Source organism: Rhinopithecus bieti, unplaced genomic scaffold (assembly GCF_001698545.2).
Source record: "Rhinopithecus bieti isolate Rb0 unplaced genomic scaffold, ASM169854v2 scaffold_26131, whole genome shotgun sequence".
Classification (NCBI taxonomy): domain Eukaryota; kingdom Metazoa; phylum Chordata; class Mammalia; order Primates; family Cercopithecidae; genus Rhinopithecus; species Rhinopithecus bieti.
This window is the reverse complement of record NW_016812390.1, coordinates 852,939-871,499: the sequence shown is the minus strand read 5'-3', so window position 1 is coordinate 871,499 and position 18,561 is coordinate 852,939. Positions and strand designations below refer to the sequence as shown.

The 18,561-nt window shown below is 44.6% G+C and overlaps 1 protein-coding gene and 1 pseudogene across 1 annotated transcript; one reads left to right on the top strand and one right to left on the bottom strand.

Moving 5' to 3' along the window:
- Window positions 1-8,953, bottom strand: part of LOC108544882 (60S ribosomal protein L37 pseudogene) — a 24,581-nt pseudogene extending 15,628 nt beyond the window's left edge.
- A 94-nt stretch (window positions 8,954-9,047) lies between these two features.
- Window positions 9,048-11,657, top strand: HILPDA (hypoxia inducible lipid droplet associated). The gene is made up of 2 exons (XM_017896285.1): window positions 9,048-9,236; window positions 10,417-11,657. Exon 2 carries the CDS (start codon window positions 10,485-10,487, stop codon window positions 10,674-10,676), a length of 192 nt encoding a protein of 63 aa, XP_017751774.1. The 5' UTR covers window positions 9,048-9,236; window positions 10,417-10,484; the 3' UTR covers window positions 10,677-11,657.
- The last annotated feature ends 6,904 nt before the right edge of the window (window positions 11,658-18,561 follow it).

The following is an 18,561-nucleotide window of genomic DNA, read 5'->3' as shown; positions in this document are numbered from 1 at the left end:
CTCTCTCTCTCTCTCTCTCTCTCTCTCTCTCTCTCTCTCTCTCTCTCTCTCTGTATTTATCATGGTTAACTTAAAGGGCCCATACAGTTTTGAATACTGTTTTTCTCCTATTCCACATTATTCATCCAGTATTTCCCAAACAGAGCTTGAGAGCAGAGGCCTGTTGTGTTGGTGGGAGTCCGCCACCCACACCACAGCTTCTCAGTGTAGGTTCTAGGACCACCCACCTCTTAGGGAGAAAGGCTCTGAGAGAGACAGCTTGTCTCCCTCAGCCCTGTGCTTCACAGATGAGGAAACTGAGGCCTGAAGAAGTGACTGGCCCCAGGTGACTGGTTAGTTAGTGCCACAACCAGACTCAGAATTTAGGTTGCTGGCTCAGGTGGGAGGTGAAGAAGTCACTGCTTGCCTTGTTTGCCCTCTGCCCATCTTCCAGGGCCAACTCTCCGTGGGCACCTTCCTCTGGTGCCATACTGCCAGGCCCTCCCACTCCACTCCCACTTCCCACTAGCTGCTCCAAGCTCTTGACCCAATTTCCCCATCCAAACTCCTGTGTTTGTTTTCCCTGCATTGTCACCATGTTGCTCAAGCTGTAAATTTACAAAATGTTCGTAAATTTTAACTTTTTTCTCTGATGGTAAAAGAAACAGATGCACACGGGAGAAAACAGGAGGAAAAAAGGAGTTCATTATCATATCACCCAGAGATGATCATTGTAAAAATGCTGTGCAACAAACATCCATAAATAGAATTAGAAATTGATCAGCTGCTCTGTTATTATTATTAATTTTTTTAGAGACGGGGTCTTGTCATGTTGCCTAGGCTGGTCTTGAACTCTTGGGCTCAAGCAATGCTCCCACATCAGCTTCCCAAAGTGCTGAGATTACAGGCGTCAGCCACCATGCTTGGCATGTTCCTTTCAGTTATAAAATATCTCAGATACACAAACATGATTCATTCATTCAACAATATTTGTTGAGCATGTACTACATGGAAGGCACTGTTTTGGGTTTAGGAACACAGTAATTGACACAATAGTCTGAGTCCTTGTTCTCAAGGAGCTACATTCTAGTGGAGGAAGACAGATAATCAACAAATAAATACAAAATAGTGTTGAGTACTATGAAGAAAAAATAAAACAGGGTAAAGGAGAAGAGTAGGTGTTGAGTGTTGCTGTACATGAAATGATTAGGAAAGCCTCCCTGAGAAACGACATTTGATCAGAGTCCAGAAGGAAGTGACAGAGCAAGCCAAATATTGAGTGAACATGTTTCAGACACTGAGGACATAATAGTGAATAAAAGTGACATTCCACTCTGGGCCATCGGTTTTCCTCTTCATTGTAGACACTTTGTACTATTTTACCTAATGGCCTGAAGACTGAATTGTACAGGAAGGGAAGGAAGAGGAAGAGCTACCCTTAACATTTTAATTTTTTTTGGCCAGGTGCGGTGGCTCATGCCTGTAATCCCAGCACTTTGGGAGGCTGAGGCAGGTGGATCACCTGAGGTCAGGAGTTTGAGACCAGCCTGGCCAACATGGTAAAACCCCATCTCTACTAAAAAAAATACAAAAATTAGCTGGGTGTGGTGGCTGGCACCTGTAGATCAGCTACTCAGGAGGTTGAGGCAAGAGAATCGCTTGAACCCGGGAGGCGGAAGTTGCAATGAGCTGAGATCACGCCACTGCACTCCAGCCTGGGTGACAGAGTGAGACTCTGTCTCAAAAAAATAAAAAATAATAACTTTTAAAAAAATATNGACCAGCCTGGCCAACATGGTAAAACCCCATCTCTACTAAAAAAAATACAAAAATTAGCTGGGTGTGGTGGCTGGCACCTGTAGATCAGCTACTCAGGAGGTTGAGGCAAGAGAATCGCTTGAACCCGGGAGGCGGAAGTTGCAATGAGCTGAGATCACGCCACTGCACTCCAGCCTGGGTGACAGAGTGAGACTCTGTCTCAAAAAAATAAAAAATAATAATAAATATAAATATATTTGTTTATTTATTTAATAAGGTTGGTCTTGAACTCCTGACCTCAACTAATCCACCCACCTTGGCCTACCAAAGTTCTGGGATTATAGGCATGAGCCACTGCGCCCAACCAACTCCTAACATTTTAATATACAGACTTAAAAGTCTAAAATTGGCTGGGCATGGTGGCTTACACCTGTAATCCCAGCACTTTGTGAGGCTGAGGCAGTGGATCACTTCAAGTAAATCACTTGAGGTCAGGAGTTTGGGAGCAGCCTGGCCAACATGGTGAAACCCTGTCTCTACTAAGAATACAAAATTTAGCTGGGTGTGGTGGTAGGCGCCTGTAATCCCAGCTACTCGGGAGGCTGAGGCAGGAGAATCACTTGAACCTGGGAGGCAGAGGTTGCAGTGAGCCGAGACTGCACCACTGCATTCCAGCCTGGGTGACAAGACCAAGACTCTGTCTCAAAAAAAAAAAAAAAGCCAGGCGTGGCTCACACCTGTAATCCCAGCACTTTGGGAGGCCGAGGCGGATGCATCACCTGAGGCCGGGAGTTTAAGACTAGCCTGGCCAACGTGATGAAACCCTGTTTCTACTAAAAAATATATATATAAAAGTTAGCTGGGCATGGTGGCACATGCCTGTAATCCCAGCTACTAGGGGGACTGAGGCAGGAGGATTGCTTGAACCTGGGAGGTGGAAGTTGCAGTGAGCTAAGATCATACCACTGTACTACAGTCTGGACAATAAAGCAAGACTCTGTCTCAAAAAAAAAAAAAGTCTAAAATTAATCAATATTTACTTTCCTTCCAAATAAAAACTTATTAAACTTTATCTTTGCTCACTGTTCCCATCTGAAATGTTTACCAATTTTTAAGTTTATCTTGTTATTGTTACTTTTCCAAATCAACCATTATTACTAATAGCTTTGCATAGTCATAATTTGTTTAGATACATCCATATGTTTTGTAAATATTTCCTTACCATTTTTTATTGCATTTCCCTATTTCCTTTTGGGTTCAGTTTTCTTGTGTCTTAGGTTCACTCTTCAGTAGTTTCCATGGTAAGGGCCTATGGCAGCTAACTCTGCTTTTGTTGTCATCTGAAGATGTCTTCAACTTGCCCTCCTTTAAAAAAAATGACTTTATTTAGATACAGTTCACATATCAAAATCCACCATTTTAAAATATGCAATTCAATGGTTAAGTATATTCACAGACTTGTATAATTGTATAACTGTCAGCACTGTCTAATTTTAGAACATTTCATCAACAGCCCACACACCAAAAAAAAACCACCCTGTACCTACTAGCAGTCATTCCCCAGTCCCCTCTCCACCAGCCCCTGGCAACCACTTACCTACTTTCTGTCTCTGTGGATTTGCCTTTTTTTTTTTTTTTTTTTTGAGACAGTCTCACTCTGTTGCCCGGGCTGGAGTACAGTGGTGTGATCTCAGCTCACTGCAACCTCTGCCTCCTGGGTTCAAGCAATTTTCCTGTCTCAGCTTCCCGAGTAGGTGGGACTACAGGTCAGCACCAAAATGCCCGGCTAATTTTTTATTTTTTTGTAGAGGCAGGGTTTCACCATGTTGGCAGGCTGGTCTCAAACTCCTCACCTCCAGTGATCTGCTCACCTTGGTCTCTGTGCTGGGATCCTCAAAGTGCTGGTATTACAGGTGGGAGCCACTACGCCCGGCCCTGGATTTGCCTATTCTGACATGTCACATAAGTGGAATCATACAATATGTGCTCTTTTGTTTCTGGTTTCCTTCACTTAGCATAATGTGTTCAAGGTGCATCCATATTATAGCATGTATCAATACTTCATTTTTTATGGCTGAATAATATTCCATTGTATCACATTTTGTTTATCTTTTAGCCAGTTGATGGATATTTGGGTTGTTTCTACTTTTTTGGTTATTATGAATAATGCTGCTATGAACATTTGTGTATAAGCATTTGTGTGTGAACGTACATCTTCAGTTCACTTGGATATATATTTAGGAGCGAAATTGCTGGATCATATGGTAATTCTATGTTTAACTTTTTGAGGAACTATTCTAAAGCAGCTGCACTATTTTACATTCTAACAGCAACGTATGAGGGTTCTATTTTCTCTACATTTTCATCAACATTTGTTCTTTTCTGGTTTTTTTTTTTGCTTGTTTGTGTTATAGCCATCCTAGTGAGTATGAAGTGGTGTCTCATTGTATTCTATTTTTTATGTTCATTTTAACATAAACTGTAGCATACTGTACACATACTATATACCCTTTTCATTTAACAATATATTGTAGAGATCTTGTCGATAAGTACGGAACTTACTCTCTTTTTTCTGGCTTTATGGTAATTCACTGTCTGAATGCACCATCTTTTATTTAACCAGTTCTCTATCGATGGGCTGTTTCTTCCAGTCTTTCACTATTACAAACAGTGCTGTAACAACTACCTTTACATACTCCATTCTCTACATGTGGAAGTCTGTCTGTAAGGATAAATCCTAAAAATTGAATTCTGGGCTAAAGGGTATGTGTATGCTTTTATTTTTACAGATATTGCCAAATGGTACTCAGTGGTCTTTTTTTTTTTTTTTTGAGGCGGAGTCTAGCTCTGTCCCCCAGGGCTGGAGTGCAGTGGCCGGATCTCAGCTCACTGCAAGCTCCGCCTCCTGGGTTTACGCCATTCTCCTGCCTCAGCCTCCCGAGTAGCTGGGACTACAGGCACCCGCCACCTCGCCCGGCTAGTTTTGTATTTTAGTAGAGATGAGGTTTCACCGTGTTAGCCAGGATGGTCTCGATCTCCTGACCTCGTGATCCGCCCGTCTCGGCCTCCCAAAGTGCTGGGATTACAGGCTTGAGCCACCGCGCCTGGCCTCAGTGGTCTTTTTTAACACCTCAATGGTCTTGAGGTGTTTTTTTAAAAAAAGCGGGGGTCGGGGAAACAATTACTGACAAATTGATTTCCATACAGAATGTACCAGTTTATACTTATCAGAAATGTAAGTACATGTTCTTTAAATGAACACTGGATGATAAGATCAAATTTGTGAAAATACTTGTGTTCTTAATATGGTACTCTTGTGTGGGTTGACTTCAGAATCACTTCTTTTTAGGGGCTTTGGGAGAAGGGCAGCTTATAAAAAGCTTTCCTTGGTTGCAGTTCCAAGGAGGAGGTAGAGCCTGAAAACGGCTTGTCTTGGGGCCCTTATTTACCTTTCCTTGGTGAAACAATGGGTACTCACTGAAGATACTGGGTAAAATATTCATTCATTTATTCCTTCAATCAATAAATATTTATCAAAAGCCTACTATTTCGTGCTAGCTGCTGGAGATGGAATGGAAACAAAATCAGACCAAACACTCCTTTCACTGACTTTTCAGGCTTTTGAAGGGATGCAGACATTAATACAACTAAGGGCAAAGTAACACATTGGGAGAGAAATGTCTATCATGCCACTGGAGCCTGGAACAGGGCCTGAGGGTCAGCAAGGGTGACCAGAGGAAATATGTTTGAATTGAGATGTGAAAGATGAGTAAAAGACTAGGTGAAGAAAGTCTCTTCTTCCTCTGGAGGAAAAAGCATAGTTAACAAATAAAGAAGGTTGGGTACAGTGGCTCACACCTGTAATCCCAGCACTTTGGGAGGCTGAGGTGGGAGGACTGCTAGAGCTCATGAGTTTGAGACCAGTCAGGGCAGCATGGAGAGACCCCACGTCTACAAAAAAATAAGAAAGAAAGAAAGGAAAGAAAAGAAAGGAAAAGAGTGAGAGAGAGAGAAATAAATAAATAAATAAATAAATAAATTAGCTGGGTGTGGTGATGTTTGCCTGTAGTCCCAGCTACTCAGGAGGCTGAGGTGGGAGGATAGCTTGAGCCCAGTAAGTCAAGGCTGCAGTGAGCAGTGATCGTGCCACTGTACTCCAGTCTGGAAAACAGAGTGAGACCCTTTCTCAACAACAATAACAACAACAAATAAAGAAGAGAGGCAATAATACCTACCTCATCGCATCATTAGAAAAATTAAACAGGCCAGGAGTGGTGGCTCACACCTGGAATCCTAGCACTTTGGGAGGCCGAGGCGGGTGGATTACGAGGGCAGGAGATCGAGACCATACTGGCTAACACAGTGAAACCCCGTCTCTACTAAAGAATACAAAAATTAGCCGGGTGTGGTGGCGAGCGCCTATAGTCCCAGCTACTCGGGAGGCTGAGGCAGGAGAATGGCGTGAACCTGGGAGGCGGAGATTGCAGTGAGCCAAGATCGTGCCACTGCACTCCAGCCTGGGCGGCAGAGTGAGACTCTGTCTCAAAAAAAAAAAAAAAGAAGAAAAATTAAATAATACATGTAATGTATTTAGCAAAATGTTCAGCACATATCAGTTACTTGAAGAACGATTATTTCGTTTCCACTATCTTTTTTTTTTTTTTTTTTTTTTTTTGAGATGGAGTTTCGCTCTTGTTGCCCAGGCTGGAGTGCAATGGCTTGATCACGGCTCAGTGCAACCTCTGCCTCCCAGGTTCAGGTGATTCTCCTGCCTCGGCCTCCTGAGTAGCTGGGATTACAGGCATGTCCCACCATGCCTGGCTAATTTTATATTTTTAGTAGAGATGGGGTTTCTCCATGTTGGTCAGCCTGGTCTCAAACTCCTGACATCAGGCGATCTGCCTGCCTCAGCCTCTCAAAGTACTGGGATTACAGGCGCGAGCCACCACGCTCAGCTCTTTTTTTTTTTTTTTTTTTTTAATAACCATAGTGAATGTTAAAATCCCAGTTCCCCAAGCAAAACATTACTACCCTAGTTAGGTACTTACTTCTAAGCTCTACCCCCACACTGCCTTGGGTTGTTAGTTATCTTATCTTATTCAGGTCTTGTTTACTCAACCAGGTGACAAGTTTATTTAGAACAAGAATCTGGCTTTACACTTTTTAGCAAAATAATAGCTACTATTTATTGAGCATATATGACATACTCTATGTGCATTATTTCCAACCCTCACAACAACCCTGTTTTACAGATTATTTTCCTCATTGTACAGATTAAGAAACTAAAATTCAAAGGGGTCAGTTAGCCTGGCCAAGGTGTTGAAAGCAGGACTAAATCCTGATGCAGTTAGCTACATTTGTAGCTGACAGATGGAAAAGCATAGAGCTGCCCTCACCCAAGCCCTTCTTATTTCCAACTGGCATGACCTTTAGACAGTGGCAGTGAATATGGGGAGAAAGAATTGTTGGAGAGGTGCCCATCCCTTCTTCCAGCTGTGTGAAGTATAAATTTAGAATTCAAACTAAGTAGAACCCAAAGGGTCATTGTAGAATTCCCACATTCATTCACCATTCACCAGCAGCTCATTCGCTGCTAATGAGCAAAATCCCTCACTGGGAATTTTGTAGTTGATGATACAGATAATGCTAACACTCATGGAATGTTTTCTATGTGCCAGGCATTGTTCTAAGTGCTTTATATGGATTAATTCATTTAATATCCAGGCTAAGACTGTTATGATCTCACATAACAGCTGAGGAAACCAAATTACAGGAAGCTTAAAGGGTTCGCCCAAGGCCTTCACCTGGCAAAGTAGTGGCGTTTGGATCTGGCACTGATTTCGCAGCTTGAGACCTATTTAATAACAGTGTGAAAGAAGGGTCACAGAGTCAAGCAAAAAAACAGACGAAACTCTGGTATAGCGAAGGACCAAAAGTTCTGCGGACTGAGCAGGAAAGTTGGTTCCAAATGTCTGCCTGCCTGCCAGCAGGCCTCCAGCCCCAACCTTCTGCTTTCCCGGCTTCCCCACCCCCTCATTCCCGACAGACCACTGCCAGCCAGCCAGGAAAGGAGGGGAAAAGTCGCAGTGGGGATTGGCTCCTCCCTTCCCGTCCAACAGCCCTTGTTCAGCGGAGCCCGCCGAGCTTGCTGAGATGTGGAAAGTCACAGGGTTCTTTCCCATCCGGCACAGGAACTTGACCCGGGTACACGGAACCGCCAGTTCTGAAGCCACCAGCGGCCTTCCTTTCCGCGGCGTGTATATCCCTTCCCGGGGGTCCTCCCCATTCCCAGTGTCTCTCCGGGACTCTACTTTCGGAGATCCCCCGTTGCGTGCTCTCAAGACAGACCGCACGGTCTTGGCTGAGTGGGTGGGGGGTGCTTAGTAAGGCAGCCCAGCCCCCAAATCTGGGCATAAGGCTGGTCTGTGACCTCCTGGTTCTTTAGTTCAAGCCGAAAGCACCCTTAAAAATCATCTAGCGGCCAGGCGCGGTGACTCACGCCTGTAGCCCCAGCACTTTGGGAGGCCGAGGTGGGAGGATGGCTTGAGATGAGGGGTTCGAGACCAGCCTGGGCAACACAGCAAGAAAAAAAAAAAAAGGAGAAAAACAAAGAAGAAGAAAGTGGCCAATGTCTTCATTATAGATGAGAAAACTGAGGCCCATTTAAATATCAAGTGACTTGCCCATATGCAGTTAGGATCCCACACCAGGGCCAGGAGTATTTCACGTTTTCTTAAACGACACGACAAACTCTCATAGAAAGGAGAGCTTGCAGAGCTTAATGTGGTGCACAAGGGCCTCACCATTCCAGAGATACTGATGGCAACTGAAACTCGGGATTTGGAATCTTGGTACCTCTATGAAGTGAAACAAAACCCGCTCTTCAGTCCTTGAAGAAAATAACGAGTGGGTAAGGGTCTGGTGCCCTCTGACAATTTAGCGCTTGCCGAAATCTCTGGGGAAGAACCCACCCTCCACTGCAGGGCTTCACCTACACGAAAGCCGTCGGTGATTTTCACCTACTGGGGACGAGGGATATGTGCTCTCTGACTCCTTCAAATGTTTTCTACAGCAGAGATGGCAGTAGAGATTAATACATACACCTCGTCTCACTCCAGAACACAATGACTCAAAACCGCACGACGTGTACTTTTGGAAACAGCTCCGCGGGAGAGCACCTTGGACAGTCCCCAAACCCGGTCGCCCGCGGGGCGGGGCCGCGGACGTGCGTCCCTGCGTGTGCGCCCCGGCGCGTGCGTGCGGCCTCCAGTGCGCTTGCGCGTGCCCTCCGGGGGCGGCCCTCCGGGGGCGGACCCGCGGCTATAAGGGGCGGAGGCTCGGTGGCTTTGCTCGGCGCTCTGCTGGTGACCGCGCTTTTGTCTCCAGTGAGTTTTGTGGCGGGAAGCTTCTGCGCTGCTGCTTAGTAACCGACTTTCCTCCCGACTCTTGCACGACCTGCTGCTACAGCCGGCGACCCACTCCCTGCTCTTCCTCCAGAGGTGAGCGGCCCGTGGGCTTCCCCGGCTCCCCACCCCCATCGCCAGAGTGCTGGCCGGGCTAGCAGCCTCGCGTTCCAGGGCTGGGGGTGCGCCGCCGGGAGCCTCTCTCCTCGCCCCCGCCCCCTGCCATCCGGGGTCCCCAGTCAGCCGTCAGCCCTGTTTTGTCCTGAGGTGGCCCTAACTAGGATCCACGTGGCCCATCTCATGCCCACCGGTGCTGAGTTAGGCATCCCTGCCATGCCCTCCCAAAGCACCTTCACCATCTCCTTCCTGTCCCAACACTTAGCGTGTTGCGTGGTAACTACCCTTTGTCTATAAGGTTTGCCATGTGGCCCTAGTATATTCCAGGGTACCTAACACATTGAAGATATTCATGGTATGTTTGTTAAATAAATGAACTTGATAGATTGGACCCTTGAAGAGTAATTTGGACTTGCAAAAAGTTTAGTTAACTCCAGTCTGTGATGTGGGAGAGACTTCTAGGCAGGTTGCTTTCTCTAGGGCATGTTCTTATATTTCCCATTACCCACCACCCCCCTGCAAAAGGACTGGGCCTATTTCAGGAAGGTGACTGATACCTGCACTGTAGCACAGGGGTTGTGCATTGTGCCTTCCTTGCAAGAACAAAGTTTTCAAGAAAGTAAAAGTTTGTGTTTGAGACAGAGTTTCGCTTTTGTTGCCCAGGCTGGAGTGCAATGGCTCAATCTTGGCTCACTGCAACCTCTGCCTCCCAGGTTCAAGCGATTCTGCCTCAGCCTCCTGAGTAGCTGGGATTACAGGCATGTGCCACCACGCCAGGCTAATTTTTGTATTTGTAGTAGAGACAGGGTTTCACCATGTTGGTCAGGCTGGTCTCGAACTCCTGATCTCAGGTGATCCACCCGCTTCGGCCTCCCAAAGTGCTGGGATTACAGACGTGAGCCACCGCTCCTGGCCTAAGAAAGTCAACGTTTTAAGAAGTGTTCTTGAATTAGTCCAAGAAGCAAGACTGGCTCCGTAGCCATGAAGTTTGCAACGTAAAATATTCTTGGAGAGTTGCTGTGCAAGAACATCCCCTGGTCCCTGTGTCCCTCACTGGCTAAGCCTCTCTTTCAGCCCCGTGAGAGGACAGAAGAGTCAGGGCTGGATGCATGCATACCCCCAAAAGGCTATAGATTAATCCTTTCCTCTTTTTCCTCAGGGTTCAGAGGCCTTTCAGAAGGAGAAGGCAGCTCTGCTTCTCTGCAGAGGAGTAGGGTCCTTTCAGCCATGAAGCATGTGTTGAACCTCTACCTTTTAGGTGTGGTGCTGACGCTACTCTCCATCTTTGTTAGAGTGATGGAGTCCCTAGAGGGCTTACTAGAGAACCCATTGCCTGGGACCTCCTGGACCACCAGAAGCCAACTAACCAACACAGAACCCACCAAGGGCCTTCCAGACCATCCATCCAGAAGCATGTGATAAGACCTCCTTCTGTGCTGGCCATATTTTGGAACACTGACCTACACATGTCCAGAAGGGAATCCCATTCCTAGAAGGCAGGCTGAGCACCAGTGTAACCAGAGAACTAACTATTACTAGGCCTTGAAGGACCTGCCTAACTGGATGCTCATTGCCTGGACAAGGCCTGTTTAGGCCGGTCGCTCATGCCTGTAATCCTAGCACTTTGGGAGGCTGAGGTGGGTGGATCACGTGAGGTCAGGAGTTTGAGACCAGCCTCGCCAACATGGCGAAACCCCGTCTCTACTAAAAATACAAAAGTTAGCTGGGTGTGGTGGCAGAGGCCTGTAATCCCAGCTACTTGGGAGGCTGAGGCAGGAGAATTGCTTGAACCCAGGGGCAGAGGTTATAGTGAGTTGAGATCGCATGCTGTACCTAGCCTGGGCCACAGAGCAAGACTCCATGTCAAAAAAAAAAAAAAAGAAAAAAGAAAAAGCCTGTTTAATGCACTGGTGGGAATGGATTGCTTATGGCTGTGAGACAGGTTGGTCTCGCCCTTACCTCGCAGAGGCTTACCCCAGGGTCTGGTGTATACTGTGCTTTTCTCAGCAGTATGGCTCTGACATCTCTTAGATGTCCCAACTTCAACTGTTGGGAGATGGTGATGTTTTCAACCCTGCTTCCTAAACATCTGCCAGGGATTCCTTTAGTCTTGAATGTCTTATGCTCAATTATTTGGTGTTCAGCCTCTCTTCCACAAGAGCTCCTCCATGTTTGGATAGCAGTTGAAGAGGTGTGTGGGTGGGCTGTTGGGAGGGAGAGGATGGAGTGTTCAGTGCCCATTTCTCATTGTTTTACATTTTAAAGTCCTTCCTCCAATATAGTGTGTATTGGTCTGAAGAGGGAGGTGGGATACCAAAGCCTGCTCAAGTTATGGACATTGTGGCCACCATGTGGCTTAAATGATTTTTTCTAATTAATAAAGTGGAATATGTATTTCTACTGTGTGTCATGTTGACTTCTGCTCTTGAAATTCGCGGTAGGGAGGGTCTTAATTTCTAGACCTGAGGTTTAATATCTCAATACTTTGGAGCAGGAAAGTGCTTAAATCACTTTGTTTAAAACATACTATCAATAGACCTCTGAAGTTGGGGCAGAGGCAGTTGGGTCTGCCCTGTATCAACCAGTTGTGTGAGCCTAGGCCACGACTATTGCAGGCCTGTCATGACTAGATCTGTAAAGAAGAAAAGTGATCACCACTTCCAGCCCGTCTCCTTGAGTCTCTGGGACAAAGAGGACTGTCATTCCAGGAGGCCATGAGCTTTTTCTTCTGTACTCTTCAGCATGTTTTACCTACCAAAAAGTATGCTTAATTCGGATTGTTCTCAAAGTCAGTTGGTAAAGTGTCTACACCACACAGATGATTATTTCTGCTCTCCCAGATCTAAGCAACTTGGCCTTTACTCAAAGTTGGAGGGTTTTTTGTTTTGTTTTGTTTTATTTTTTTTTCTTGTATCCACCACTCTTGTACTCCCTGTCCCATGTACAATTGTATTCACTCCTCTGCCTGTGACAATATAGTTACACTCCCATCTGGGCATGTGCATCATTTTATTAATTTGATTTACTTTTGCTAAAGCGAAACAATGGAGTGTAGCGTCTTCTGTTAAGCCAGTTTTGCTTCCTGAGTGTTCTTAAAGTGTCACTACCCTAGAAGCCTGTGGGTTAAGCATCACTTTCATTTATTGCACTGTGGTTGTCACTAGTGTTATTTATCAAGTATTTCCAGTTTCCCACCTTCTGGGTACATGGTAAGTTGGTTCCCTTGTGGCTGGCGGGGTTTATATGACTGTTATTTTGTTAGCATAGTACTACTCAAAAATCTATTTGGCTTTTTCTCTCTGGTTTCAGAGTTTCATATGCCAGTAGTTACCCTCTTCTAGTTGTATTTCTTATATTTGATATGTTTTCTTATTCTCATGCCTCTAATTTGGGGTATTTTTGAACCTTCAATTGAAGAGCCTATACCTTAAGTCTCTCCTCCAAGTGATTTAGTTTAATTGAAGTGATCTGTGTGCCACCACCCCCTTGTGGTTGGATGGGGCCATGTCATTAGCTCTTGGGGCCAATGAGCTGTGAGTGGTAGTGACTTGTGTTATTTCTATGTGAGAGCATTTCAGTGCTGGAGAAATCTGCGAGGCCCTCTTTTTCCCTCTGTGCAGTGACCAGCAATGCTTCCTATGGAACTGTTCATTAGTGTAGGTCCTGGAATGATGCCATGGCGCAGGGCCCTTAATCTGTCCAATCTGACAGGCCCAGTAAAAGGACTGGGCCTGTTTCAGTAAGGTGACTGATACCTGCACCGTAGCACAGAAATTGTGCTACTGATATCTGGGGGTTTTGTGAACTGAAGTACAACTTAACCTATCCTGACTGGTACATTGTGTACAGCACCAACTGGATGCCAGGCATCAGCTAATACCTCATCGCTACCTGCCTCAACATGTACACAAGGTAGTGGGAGGAAAGCATGTGAACAAATAATGTGTCATGGTTTTGTGATAGAAATATGTACACAGGATAGTGGGTACATAAAGTTATTTGGAGGCTGGAGGGGGGTGTTCAGGAAAGGCTTCTTAGAGGATCTCAACCACTACCTGCCTCAAAATGTACACGAGGTAGTGGGGGGAAAGCATATGAACAAATAATATGTCATGGTTTTGTGATAGGAATATGTATACAGGATAGTGGGTACATAAAGTTATTTGTAGGCAGGAGAGGGATGTTCAGGAAAAGCTTCTTAGAGGATCTCAATTTTTAAAAATGCGTAGGTTGTAGGCCTGCTGGCCAACTTAGGAAAAGGTGTCTCAGTGGAGGGAACAATGGGAGCAAAGGCATGGAGATGAGCCTATGCACAGCTCATTTAGAAAACTGCAAGTACAGGCCAGGCCTAGTGGCTCACGCCTGTAATCCCAGCACTTTGGGAGGCCTAGGCGGGCGGATCACCTGAGGTCAGGAGTTTGTGACCAGCCTGGTCAACATGGTGAAACGCAATCTCTATTAAAAATACAAAAAAATTAGCTGGGTGTGGTGGCAGGTGCCTGAAATCCCAGCTACTCAGGAGGCTGAGGCAAGAGAATCACTTAAATTTGGGGGTCAGAGATTGCAGTGAGCTGAGATGCGCCATTGCACTCCAGCCTGTGCAACAAGAGCAAGACTCCATCTCAAAACTGCAAGTACAGGCCAGGCACAGTGGCTCATACCTGTAACCCCAGCACTTTGGGAGGCTGAGGCAGGAGGATTGCTTGAGCCCAAGAGTTTAAGACCAGCCTGGGGAACAGAGCAAGACCCCATCTCTATTAAAAATAATAATAATAATAATAATTTAAAAAAATTTTTTTCCATTCAGGGTCTCTTTCTGTTTGCCCAGGCTGGAGTGCAGTGGTGGGATGTTGGTTCACTGCAACCTCCATCTCCCGGGCTCAAGCAAGTCTCCTGTCTCAGCCTCCCCAGTAGCTGGTACTACAGGTGCACGCCACCATGCCCAGCTAATTTTTGTATTTTTTGTAGAGATGGAGTTTCACCATGTTGCCCAGACTGTCCTCAAACCCCTGGACTCATGTGATCCACCCACCTTGGCCTCCCAAAGTGCTGGGATTACAGGTGTGAGCCACAGCACCCTGTCAGCACCCCCGCCAACATTTTTTTAAACGTTAGCTGGGCATAGTGGCACATGCCTGTAGTCCTAGCTACCAATGAGGCTGAAGTGGAGGATCATTTGAGCCCAGGAGTTTGAGGCTGCAGTGAGCCATGATCATGCCACTGTGCTCCAGCCTAGGTGACAGAACTAGACCCTGTCTCAAAAAATTAAGCCTGGGCACGGTGGCTCACGCCTGTAATCCCAACACTTTGGGAGGCTGAGGCAGGTAGATCATTTGAGATCAGGAGTTCGAGACCAGCCTGGGCAATATGGTGAAACCCCGTATCCACTAAAAATACAAAAATTAGCTGGGCATGGTGGTGGGCATCTGTAGTCCCAGCTACTGGGGAGGCTGAGACAGGAGAATTGCTTGAACCTGGGAGGCAGAGGTTGCAGTGAGCTGAAATCATGCCACTGCACTCCAGCCTGGGTGACAGAGTGAGACTCCATCTCAAAATAAATAAATAATAATAAATAAATAATTTTTCAAACTGCAAGTACAAATTTTAAATCTCTTACTAGCTTGTGGCCTGAACTCTAGTGCCACCTAGTGGACTCTAAAGAAGGAACTATTTTATATACCGTATGCTGTGTAATGCTTTCTGAACTTGAATGACTGTGCCTCTGAAGCTTAAGATAACTATGAGAGGCCGGGCGCGGTGGCTCAAGCCTGTAATCCCAGCACTTTGGGAGGCTGAGACAGGCGGATCACGAGGTCAGGAGATCGAGACCATCCTGGCTAACATGGTGAAACCCCGTCTCTACTAAAAAACACAAAAAATTAGCCGGGCGAGGTGGCAGGCGCCTGTAGTCCCAGCTACTCGGGAGGCTGAGGCAGGAGAATGGCATAAACACGGGAGGCAGAGCTTGCAGTGAGCTGAGATCCGGCCACTGCACTCCAGCCTGGGCGACACAGCGAGACTCCGTCACAAAAAAAAAAAAAAAAAAAAAAAGATAACTATGAGAATATTAAGGGCTGGAAGATAAGATCTATCCCAGCACTGTCCAATAAAAACATAATGCAAGCCACATATATAATGTAAAATTTTCTAGTGTCCACATTAAAGAGTAAAAAGAAACCAAAGATATTTTTAACATATTTAATGCAATGTATTCAAGATATCATTCCAAAATATAACATAAAGTGTTATTAATGAGATATTTTAAATACTTTTTCGGGGTACCAAGTTTGTATACTGGTGGGCATTTTATATTTACAATACGTTTCTACTTGGATTTGCCACATTTTCTTTAGTTTTTGTTGTTGGTGCTGTTTTTTTTTTTTTGTTTGTTTGTTTGTTTGAGAGTCTTGCTCTGTTGCCCATGCTGGAGTGCAGTGGTGCAATCTTGGCTTACTGCACCCTCCGCCTCTGGGTTCAAGCAATTCTTGTGCATCACCCTCCTGAGTAGCTGGGATTACTGGTGCCCGCCACCACGCTGGGCTAATTTTTTTATTTTTGGTAAAGATGGCAATTCACCATGTTTGCGAGGCTGGTTTTGAACTCTTGGCCTCATGTGATCTGCCTGCCTCAGCCTTCCAAAGTGCTGGGGTTACAGGCATGAGCCACCGCACCCGGCCTGGATTTGTCACATTTTAAATGCTCACCGGTCACATGTGGTAGGTTAGTGGCTGCTGCAATAGACAGTGCTGGTCTAGCCCAGTCTTTTTACTGCTGAGGAAATTGGCACAAGACGATAGGTAACTTAGACAGTATTATTGAGCTAATGAGTAGTCAATTCCCAGAATGCAGCTCTATTCCCTCCTTCATGCTTTTTTTTCTTCTTTTCCTAAGACTCTGAAATGTAGTATAACAAAGCATGTCAATAATGAGCTTTGTCACTCTCAGGACATTCTTAGGTGGAACATGGAATTTGATTTCTTTCCTTTATTATTATTATTTTTTAATTAAAGGAAACCCAATGTAAAATTCAAAATGGGTATTACTTAGAATATTTGCATGCTGTCTTGCCCATAGACCACCGACAATGCCTACAGACTTGATTTGCTTTATATGGCAAAAATATGTCAAAATTAATCACTCATAATTAATCACTTGAACATTGTTTTTATTACTATTTCCTTTTAGATCATGTCCATACACATGGGGATATTTATTTATTTATTTATTTATTTGGCAGTGCCTCGCTCTGTTGCCCAGGCTAGAGTGCAGTGGTACCATTTCAGCTCACTGCAACCTCCACCCTTCAGGATCAAGCGATTTTCCTGCCTCAGCCTCCTGAATAGCTGGGACCACAGGCACCCGCCACCACGCCTGGCTAATTTTTGCATTTTTAGTAGAGACAGGGTTTCACCATGTTGGCCAGGCTGGTCTTGAACTCCTGACCTCAAGTGATCCACCCGCTTCAGCCTCCCAAAGTGCTGGGATTACAGGCATGAGCCACCGCGTCCAGCCAGGAATTTCTATATTGTTTTAATAGTATAAATGCAATTTGGCCTTTTTTTGTTTTTTCTTTTAGTTACCATTATAACCTGCAGAATTAAATAACTAATAAAAGTAGGGAGTCCAATGTAATCTGAGGAATTCTAATTTGGAGAACATTATACTCACATAAGACTTATTAGCAAAATATAATGTTAAATAAAGAAATACTATATAAAGTTCTCAGGATTTAATAGATCTTAGGTGCCCAGAGGTGACAGAAATTAATAATTGGATGGAAGAATACAGAGAAGGCAAGATAATTCATGCTGGAAATGTGCTAAAAGTGCTTCAAAGGGAAAATTATTACCCAGTAACCAAAAAGAAACCTGCTTTCCTCTCCCTTTTTATGTAAAGCTTTCCCTTCTTTTTTAGATATTTCTTCTTGGTGGTGGTGGTGGGCTGTATTTGTTGGGGTTAGTATATTAGTTGTCAAATGTTGTGTAACAAATATACCTTAACTTAGCAGTTTCAAGCAATTATTATCTCATACAGTTGCTGATGGTCAGGAATCTGGGAGTGGCTTAGCTGCATGGTTCCGTCTCTGAGCCAGAACCTCTCATGAGGTTGCAGTCAAGCTGTTGGCCTGGGACTGCAGTCATCTGAAGTCTCATCGGCAGCTAGAGGATACATTTCCAAGTTAGCTCACATGGCTGTTGGCAGGCCTGCATTCCTGGATGGCTATTGGCTGGAGGCCTGAGTTCTTCACCATGTGGACCTCTCCACAAGGCTGCTCATGACATGGCAGATGGCTTCCCTTTGGGTGGAATGATGGGGGGCGAGGGCCAGGGTGGGAATGGTATGGAGAGAGAAAAAACTACCAAGATGAAAACTGCAGTGACTTTTATAGCCTAATATTGGAAGGGACATATCACTACTTGTGCCTTATCCTTTCAGTCACACAGACTAACCCTGATATGTTATGGCTGGGGACTTGGAGACTACTCCAAAGACCAGGAGGCGATGATCACTGGGGTCCTCTTGGAGACTGGCCACCACAGTTGCCTTTTCCTTTTCAGGTCACTTACAAGGGTCTTTGTTGCTATGGAGGTGGATGTGGGCATAATCAAATGATACCTGTTGTACAGGCCTTTATTATACAAACCTCTGCAATAAAACAATGAATAACACATCACGGCCAACACAGTTATACAGTGTTAAATTGGAGTGGAAAGGGAGGAATCAGAATTTCATGTGATAGAACACTTGAAGTCTGCCTGTGCACATGTATGAATATGCATTAGGGAGAAGTAAAAGGGTGACTCAAAAATCTTCCTAAAGTAATATTGTCTAGAAAGTTTGAGAGGTTTAATTGTGGCTAACAAGATTTACCGAAGATAAAATGTTCCTGGGGCCTTAATAGTTTCAAGAACTTTACCAAATCAAGAAGGCAAATATATAGAAGTCTAAAAATTATTTAGTTTTGCATATTCATCTCAGAGTACCAATTATAATTTTGTTTATTTTAATTTTAAAAGTTTAGAACAAAACAAGAGAACTAATTACAATGTTAAAAGGAACAGAGGAAGGATAGATTTGGGGCCAATTATATTCCCGTTTGGGTTTTCGTTACTATAAAATGGAAATACTAAAGAATTTTTAAAACGAGTACGGTAATAGAGTACAAATCTGCAAATGATGAATCAGCAATTATATTTTTATATCAAACAGGGTATGTTTATGATATTGATATAGTATTAATACACTGTGAATTTATTTATTCATTTATTTATTTATTTATTTATTTTATTTTTTTTTTTTTTTT

Coding starts and splice junctions, on each gene's coding strand:
- HILPDA (XM_017896285.1), top strand. CDS start 10,485: ATGAAGCATGTGTTGAACCTCTACCTTTTAGGTGTGGTGCTGACGCTA.